General features: G+C 32.5%; 1 protein-coding gene across 1 annotated transcript; it reads left to right on the top strand.

Annotated features, from left to right (window-relative positions):
- Positions 1-331: 331 nt before the first annotated feature.
- LOC140893338 (AP-2 complex subunit alpha-1-like) lies at positions 332-3,435 on the top strand. The gene is made up of 5 exons (XM_073302394.1): positions 332-1,106; positions 1,614-1,741; positions 2,887-3,012; positions 3,108-3,170; positions 3,245-3,435. The coding sequence occupies exons 1-5, from the start codon at positions 1,094-1,096 to the stop codon at positions 3,344-3,346; spliced, it is 432 nt and encodes a 143-aa protein (XP_073158495.1). The 5' UTR covers positions 332-1,093; the 3' UTR covers positions 3,347-3,435.
- Positions 3,436-9,391: the final 5,956 nt, after the last annotated feature.

Raw genomic sequence — 9,391 nt, 5'->3', positions numbered from 1 at the left:
AAATGTTTTGATGTCATCATTTTTAAAATATTTTCAAACTAGATGATTAATTTATTTGAATGTGTAGCTCAATGTTCTTATTTTTTAAAGTTTCTTTTAGTAGTTTAAAGTGTACCATTCAAATGTTTATTTTCATAGCATGGGGTTTCAAGTCAAACGGAGATGGTGTATCAATATTCCTTCCAGTTTTGGACAGTATGCGGTTGTTGTTTGAGTTATTAAGTAGTACTATTAATTTTGATAAGAATGTAGGAGTTTCACTAGTAGAAAATCTGGAATATACTTCGCCAGTTTTTACTTCGGCAATTAATATTACCGAAGTAATATCCATCTATTTACTTCGAAAAAAAAAGTAACGAAGTAAAATTTATTTTAGACTTCGTCAAATAAAAAATACGGGCTTCACTTAAAATTTTAAGTTACATTTTACTTCGAATTATATAATTGATGAAGTAAAAAATGGCCAAATTAAATTTATAATGGATAATTGATGAAGTAATAGGTAGAATCGGTTCTTTTTTACTCCCGTTGCGTAGACAAGCCCATTCTCTCCTTTAGGGTTCCTCTCTCGATCTCTTTCTCGATCTCCATTCTCAATCCCTCCAGTCCACCGCAGCTCCGGAGAGGTCGACTGTGTCAGGAAAAGATTTATGGTCCTCTTGCAAAGGATTGTATTGGTTTTTGTTGGAAATCTGTGGTGTATACCTCAACATCGATTTCCATATTTTGAAACAAAATGGTATTGAAGATCAGTAGCTTCGATTTGAACCATGATTTACCATGTTTTATGCTCGTTTATGCCCAAACCGAACCCTGTTCCTGACCTGTTGCTCCGTGCGTCTTCTCCGGTGAGTTCCACAACTATTTCTTTTCGATTATTAGTGTTCTAGGTTGGTTTCAAAGCTCAAGTTAGTATTTGAGCCAAGTCCATAACTTTCTGCTCATTTTAGCTGCGATTTAGGTTCTCCGGCGAGCTGCCGCCACTCAACCACCATGGAACAAGTGATGTTCGGTTTCCATCCTTGTCTAGCTCTGATTCTTGAAGTTTTTAGGGTAGTTACAGCAAGGTTCCAGCCCTATTCTTGACTATAGTATGCTACCCGAAGGTTAGAAAATGGCCGCTCGATTTCGATTTTTGTCCCTTTTATGTCTCGCTTATTTTAGTGTCGAACTAGGTAATGTGATATTGTTGGAAATTCTCAAGGTATTGGTCATTATTGGATTATTATGATGATTTGAGTGATAATTTGTACAAAAAATTTATGTGAAGCGATTCATTCTTGTTTCCACTGATTTTCCTCTTGGTTCCCTATTCTTGATTAAATTTGTTATTAGTGCATGTGACAGAGATATTTCAACTTGAACACCAGTCTTTTTATGACTTGTGTTTTCATTTATACTCTGTAAGTTTTTAATTTGCTGTGTTGTCCTTTCTGTTTCTTGTTTTACAAGTTCATTTCACGGATATAGTTTTTTAGATCTGAAGTCAAATTGATAGATTCTGTGATTCATTTGCTACTTCCATAATATTGTTTCTATTTGTTTTTCAGTGATGTTTCTAATTTACGATATCCGTATGATCCTTGCTATTTTTTTCGAGTACTTTATGACAGCCGTGATGTTTACTTCTGCTTTGAAATACAACAAGTTTATGGGCCCAGTTCCGGGAGCCACTAGCTTCCCTCAAGTCATTCAAACTGCAGCAACTTTCAATGTATCCCTGTTTGAAGCCATTGGGAGGGTAATGTTGTATTCTTTTTTACTATCTTTGATATTTTATCATCTTTCTTTAAGTATCTTCATGTTTTTTAGGCTATCTTGGTTGTATTTGTGGTGATATGCTGAATTGGATTTCTGAAAAGAACATCCCTCCAGTGTGTATTAGTTTATTTTTTTATTTCAATTTCGACTAAATTTCGGATATTGAGTTCTTTCTCTATGGGTTCTTGGTTCCAGGAAGATTGCCTTAGCAAAAGGTGCAGATGTAATTCTCTTTTGCATCAATGTCTTCTTATTCACCGCAAGAATTTTACAATTATGAAACTTGTGGGTTTAGTTTGTGCTGGTTGGGGTGGTTGGACTAAATTTATGTATCTTTAATCCATCATTTGCCAAGTTTTCAGTTGCATTGTTTCTTTTAGCCATAAATGTATTCAGATATAATTGTACAATAATGAAACTTATGGGTTTAGTATTTAGATATAATTGTACTACTGGAAAAGGACGGTTAGGTTTTATTTTTAGTTTATATCTTGAAATAGTAATGATCGATATAATTTTTTGTGGAGAATCCAAAGGGAATGAAGTTGTTGGTTTTACCACTGTGATTAGTGAAATTTGAATGAATTACTAAACCTACAGGTTTAACACTGGAATACCCTGATAAAACCAATTATTATTGTCACTGTATACCAATATATGCACTTTTTATTGTAAAATACATTACCTCATCACCACCATGCTCCATTAGGTTGAATTAGAAATCTTGAAGGATAACTTGTTGATGTGTTTAGAATGTAATGCAATTAGTTGCTTTGCTTTTTCTGGAGTACGAAGGTATGCTGTCAAGTGTCAATAGAAAAAGATGAAAATCAAAGGATATGTTTGATGGTCATTATAAAGAGTATCTGAATATTCTCAAGAGGATTAATGTATTTTATATTTGAAAGAGTTTACATCAACATTTCTATATCTATTTCATTTGGAGATTTTGGAATAAACAGAGAATAAATTATGTCTCTTTTCGTTTATATCATTACTTTGGCCAAAAGTTACCTTACAGTGATATATGATATTACCTATAATCATATCTTTCTTCACGGTTTAGGATCATCTATATGTTTTTATCACTTGTTCATTGAATTTATATGGACTCGTATTTTTCAGGTTGGATTTATAGTCACATCATGCCTTCTCAATGAGAATCATGATTTTTTTAGACTAGCAATTAATACAGTGCGAGATGATATTATCGGGCGTAATGAGACTTTTCAGTGTCTAGCTTTAACATTGGTATTCCTAGATCTCCTCTTATCTCTCTGTATACCATGTTCTTTGAATTTGATTTTTTTGCCCTTTACTGTGTCCAATCCCGTCATTTTGTTCAGGTTGGAAATATTGGTGGGAGAGAATTTGCTGAATCCCTAGCTCTTGATGTTCAAAAATTACTCGTTATTGAATACCAATTTGAAGGATCCATGTTGATGCAGCTATTCAATGATGCTAAACTTTTATCTTGCTCCAGATTTCTAGTAGTGTCAGACCACTAGTGAGGAAGAAGGCAGCGTTATGCCTATTGCGCCTCTACAGAAAAAATCCTGATGTGATGAATGTTGATGGCTGGTAAAATAAATATATGCCACTAATTTTGTTATGTTACTGATTTAGAGCCCGTTTGGATTTTGTAGAGATTTTTTAATCTAGACTATGTTTGGGCGCCCGAAAGAGATGCAATAATTTGCTTCACCTCAGGTATAAGTTGTCTCCTTTTTTATTCATCTGACAGTGTGTTGATTCTAGACTCTAAGCCGAAAACTCGATCGACTTCTTAACTTAGATCATCATTGTTTTGTTTTTCTTGATTCCCATAGGTACCACGGGACGACCAAAAGGAGCTACCATAACTCATTCAGCTTTAGTTGTGCAGTCCCTCGCAAAAATAGCGATAGTTCTCTACGACCATAACGATGTAGGAATTTCTCTTCACCGATATATTATGTGTAGGAAAAAAAGTGAATTTGTGGATTTATGAATATTCGTCGTTGTTTGTATGGATGATTTTATGAATCTAATCAATCATTTTTAGTTTTAGATATTGTGGTATTGTTGTTGTCTATTACTTGTACACTAGGGTACTCAATTTAGAGGCCCACAACCAATTGGACAGGTAATGAATTTAATACTGGTTCCATGATTTTTGTTTCTTTTTTTATTTCAGTGAATATAACTTCAATGGATATATGGCACCGGAATATGCAATGCATGACCAGTTCTCCATTAAATTGGATGTGTTCAGCTTCGGAGTTCTGATATTTGAAATTTTGACCGGACAAAAGAATAACTCTTTTAGGAATGAGTAGAAACTAGAAGACCTGCTAAGTTCGGTGAGTAAAATCCAGAAACAAACTTATGATATTGTTTGTTTTAGCACCTAAATTCAAATTATATAAATGTGTCAAATCTTTGCATTCTAAGTTTGTTGCAAGTATTAGTTACTGATAAAGGATATATGTCTCTGGATTGATTCAGGCTTGGAGGCATTGGCATGAGAGAACACCTGCAAATATGATAGATCATATGTTGAAGGATGGATTAATGTATAGTTTTTTTCCCTAGTGTTTATAGAGTTAGAATTTGATTATTTTTTATAGATGCACTTTTAGTTTTGTGGAAATACTTGTGGGTTACATGCATATTTTTTGGTTAATTTGGTGGATATACTTGTGAATTTATGGATGTTCGTTGTTTTGAGATGAATAATTTATGAACCTCATTAGTCTATTTTATGTTTCAAAAATATATTTATATTGTGTAATTATTGTTAATGTAGTGGAACGGCAATTTCACTAATCGACAAAGCAAAATAATGCCTTTTACTTCGTCAATTAATGAAATTGCCGAAGTAAAAGATATGCTTATACTTCGGCAATGATAGTAATTGACGAAGCAAAATAATGTCTTTTACTTCGTCCATTAGTGAAATTTCCGAAGTAAAAGACTTTCTTCTACTTCGTCAATTATTATCATTGCCGAAGTATAAGCATATCTTTTACTTCGGCAATTTCATTAATCGACGAAGTACAAGCATATGTTTTACTTCGAGAATTTATGAAATTAACGAAGTAAATGATTTTCTTTTACTTCGTTAATTAATGAAATTGCCGAAGTAAAAGATATGTTTTTACTTCGGCATCGGCCCAATCCTGAACCGGTTTTGGTTCCATGAACCTACCAAAGACTTCGGCAATTTCATGGCTACGACTTCGGTTATAACGCGAAGTAAAAAAGTACCTATTACTTCACGTGACACTACTTCGGTAATTATCTATCTACGACTTCAGTTAATAACCGAAGTCTTTTGCGACTTTTCTACTAGTGTTTGTTGGGAAATATTAAACCTGGGTATTAGGAGATTTTAATTGTATGCTATTATTGTAAGTTGTTTTCTAATATTAGATTTTAGTCGGATGCAACTAAGTTTATAGTTGCTTAGGAATTGATAGACGGGTGTTTTGTCAGTTAAGTTAAGTGATTGAAACTCGTGTGAAGACTTGGGATACATACTTTGTTTTATATTATTAGGGATATTTTGAGTTTTCTTTTGTTATTTGGGAAAATATGAATTTTGGGAAATATTGAGTCGGTTACTATTAGCCTTTCAATTATGTGAACTATTATTCCGATCATTATTTCCTTGTTCTTCATTTATGTTCGTATCCATTGTAGTAACATATACTTCTAAGTATCTGAAATTTCTTTGCACTTTCTTTGAGCATTTATGGATTCGTATGACATTAATCAGCGTTGAATTCTGCCACGTTAGCATTGGTTGAACTTCTTAGTAAAATCTTGTTAATGTTTCATACCTATGGAAATTTTTCCTTCGGTTCTCGAGCCACATGTTGATGTGAGTAAGATTCACTTTTTCTTTTTGGTAATCTACTCATGTTGTCTGGCTGGCATCTGATTTTATTTTGAGACCGTTTTTTTTCCTGATTATTGACTTGTGCGTACTTCTCTCGACTGTAGTCACACTGACTGTCTTAATTGTGCTTTGATTGTTGAGCATGATTTCATTACCCATGGATGAATGGTCACGAGATTTGTATCTTGTTGGCTCATATTCAATATTCGTGGAGCCTCCATTATTATTCATTCTTCTCTAGAATTGAATTATGAGTGAGTTGTTTTTACTTATCTAGATTTGTATTTTCAGCTCGTTTGTTTGTAATTCTTGCATCGTTTCATTTCATATCGAGCAACATTACCTGTATGTTTGTTTCATTTCATGATCCATCATGATGAGGATTTTGGGTGGATCATAGTTTCAATTACCAATTAGATTTATTGTGTAGAAAATTGCTTGTAACCGCTTGGTAAGTATTTAGACCGTTGGAATTTAGCATTAGTACTAGATAAAATCCTAAGATATTATTGTGATCCTAGGAATGTCGACTACTAGTTATAACTAGTCCTAGCGAGAAGATTTCTAGTTAGTGAATTAGTTGAATGTGTTGTTTCATTTTAAATAGGATCGTTGAGAGTAAACAGATGATTTTAGTAAGCTGAATGGCTGGTCAGTCACGAGATAGGGAAATAGAGTGGTCCCTAGAGACTTTTGAGTACTTTATATTAGCGTTCTAAGATTTTGTGATTGTCGATCGGTAAGAGTAGTGCACCAATTATTGGTACAGAAGGATGAATAGAATATTCAGGTAGCTTTCCTAGATAAGCTGTAAATTTATTTATCGGTGAAATACTAAGGTACTGGAGGATCAATTAGAAAGCCTTTACGATCAGGTTACAAACCCTTCGAGGTGTCCAGTTGTATACTAAGTTTTTGAAATATAAATTCTGGTTGTACATATAATAATTTGGGAATCTTTGGATTTTCAGACTTGCTTTCTAGTTGAACTGGGGATTTGAGATATGTCCTCAGGAGATATGTACGAATTGTTTGGTACTTAAAGACCATCTAATCCAATAAGTGGATAATAGCTCGTGGTATATTTTGACTTGAAGAGTAAGTAAGGAATTACTTAGTAAATGTATCTGAGTTAGAGAAAGGTGGTTAAATCCGTTGGGAAATTTTAACTAAGAAATTCAACTTTTGGTAGAATTAAGAATGACCAAGAGGCGAAAGTATAAATTGGTGATTGGATAATTTGGATCTGTTTAGTCCCCTATTTGGATTCTATATGTTATCGGTTAATACTTTGGGACTGAACAACAGTGGAATTTTATGGTTATATTTTCTTATCAAGGGTTAGATTAGGTTTGTTTATAGAATTTGGTCAATCAATCCTAAGTTGAGAAGAACCATTCGTCCCACTTGAAGGTTAGCCAAGCTAGAGTCGTTGTTTAAGAAAATTTTAATCATCCTTAGAAGCGTTGAGAGTTGTAGTAACTAATAAGGGATTGAGCATAGTCCGTGATCATTAAGCGCAGAAATGCTAATAAGTGTCAAAGATCTTTATAATTTCTAATTGGTTAATAAGTTGTCCTTGAAGGTATCGTTGCACTGTAATACTATCGATTTGGGATGTCGGAAAATTAACTCTGTTTGTCGGTCTTTATGCAAATGTTGAGGAGATTAGTAATTTATTTTATCGTTGGATATGCCGCAGATTTGTTAGTAATACATGATGAGTTCCATGTGTCGATGTTGTGGAAGTATGAGTCGGATCCATATTGTATCTTGAGGGCAGTTGAGGTAGATGTGTGTAGTTCCCTTAGCTATTCTATTTAGAGAAGTTTAGTATTTAGTTGTTAAGTATTTTGAGGACTTGTAAATTTCTTAAGAGCTCGAGTCGTATATTATATGAGTTAAGTTTAATCGTTAAATAGACAATAAGCGTAGTTTCATTGTTAGAAAGCTTTTAAGTTATGAGTAAGGTCGACATAAATTATTTATTGGATTTATGGATATTTATTGATTGACATTGCGATCCAGGATTTAAGGTTATCAAACTAAGGCAGGTATCTGATATTTTAGGAGTTTCGAAGGCGAATTGAAAACTCTTAAAGTCACCTGTAATTAAAAATTTCTCGTAAGCTACTACCATTGGGGATAAATAGGAATTTGCAAATTTATTTTACAGTGGGAGTTAGTTAGTTCCTTGCTTGGTAGGTGTTGATAAACATCAGAATTCGCATCAAAAGCTTATTAACACCGACTCGTGTAGGTACTAGGTAAGAGTAAATAGTACCGATCTGGTCTAATGTATCTGGATCTAGTTAGTAAGTTTAAATTTCGAGGAAGAAATTCCATTTAAGGGGAAAGAAATTGTAGCACCTAAAATCCAATCTACTAAATTGCGTGCATTAAATTAAATAAATATTATGATTATTATTTTTAAGTTTTATTGATTTAAATTCTTTATGTGAATTATTTGTTAATAAAATATTAATTATTTATTCAAATAATTCTTTTGCACTAACTATTTGATTAATGATTTTATTGTTTAAGTCTATTTATTTAAATGATTTTATTACGCAATTTACTCGTTTTAAAGATTTTTAAGATTTAAGATTTGTTTATTTAAGTAATTTTTAAAAGTTTAATATTTTCCTATTTAAATGATTTGAATTGTCCAGTTTATATATTTAAAATAATTAAAGTTAATCGATTAGTTATTTAAATTATTTTAAATGTCTAGCTTATTTATTTAAATTCTTTTATCTGTACAAATCATTTTAAAATGTTTCTTATACCCCTTGTGTATTTATTTAAATTATTTTTAAACGTTTGTTTAGTTTGTTTAAATTATTTTCTAATCGCTCTGTTATTATTTAAATATTCCATTAATCCCAATGACATCAAAATATTTTAAGTGTTGATTTTTAATTCCTAAGATAGTGCCTAAATTCATTTTTTATATTTATACTTTTAATTACTTGAAGTTAAATTTCTTAAGTTTCTTTTAAAGTTATAGTTGCTCAATTTATTAAGTTATTTATCTTGAGATACTTGAGTTAGTAATTTCCAGTTCCGGCAAGCGACGATGGTTGGCTTTCGCAATAAGTTTCCAAGATTTTTTTTCCTAAAATTTTGAAGTGAGAGAAATGAGGATTTTAGACTAGAAGTTTGATTTTTGAGTTTCCGGGCATCAAAAACCACTTTTATCATTTTATTGAGTTTATTCTTTAACTTTTTCAAAAGTTAGGATTTTATTAAATCCGGATTAGTAAAAACCCATTTTAAATACCTTGACTTGGAATTTTAAAATTTAAGTATTTTAAAGGTGCAAAGTTGTTGAGGTAAAGTTGTAATACTTAGACTAGCACTTTTACAAGTGTAGTAGCATTTTTAAAATACACCTACACACTACACACTAAAACTTTTAACCTAAAATAAATCATTTGTTTCCAACCCTAGCCCCATTTTTCATGAAGGAGCCCCCCCCCCCCCCCTTCCCCCCCATCTCATTTCTTTGTTTCCCATCGACCACCACTCCCCTTTCCGGTCGCCGTCGCCGAAGGACCACCTTGGTGTTGGTTCGATGTTTCAACCCTCATTCCCTCTTGATTTTGTTTTTTTTTTGTAGCAAAGGTTGAAGGCATGTATAAGCTTTTCTTGGGCTCTCAATCAAGCTATCAATGTTCTTGTGCCTATTTTTTCATTAAATTTTCTAAATGCTTAAGAATTTCAGCATGTTAGGTTCGATTTTTT

The sequence above is a fragment of the Henckelia pumila genome, chromosome 3 (assembly GCF_033568475.1).
Source record: "Henckelia pumila isolate YLH828 chromosome 3, ASM3356847v2, whole genome shotgun sequence".
NCBI lineage: Eukaryota > Viridiplantae > Streptophyta > Magnoliopsida > Lamiales > Gesneriaceae > Henckelia > Henckelia pumila.
The sequence above is the reverse complement of the archived record's forward strand: the minus strand, read 5'-3'. Positions and strand labels throughout refer to the sequence as shown.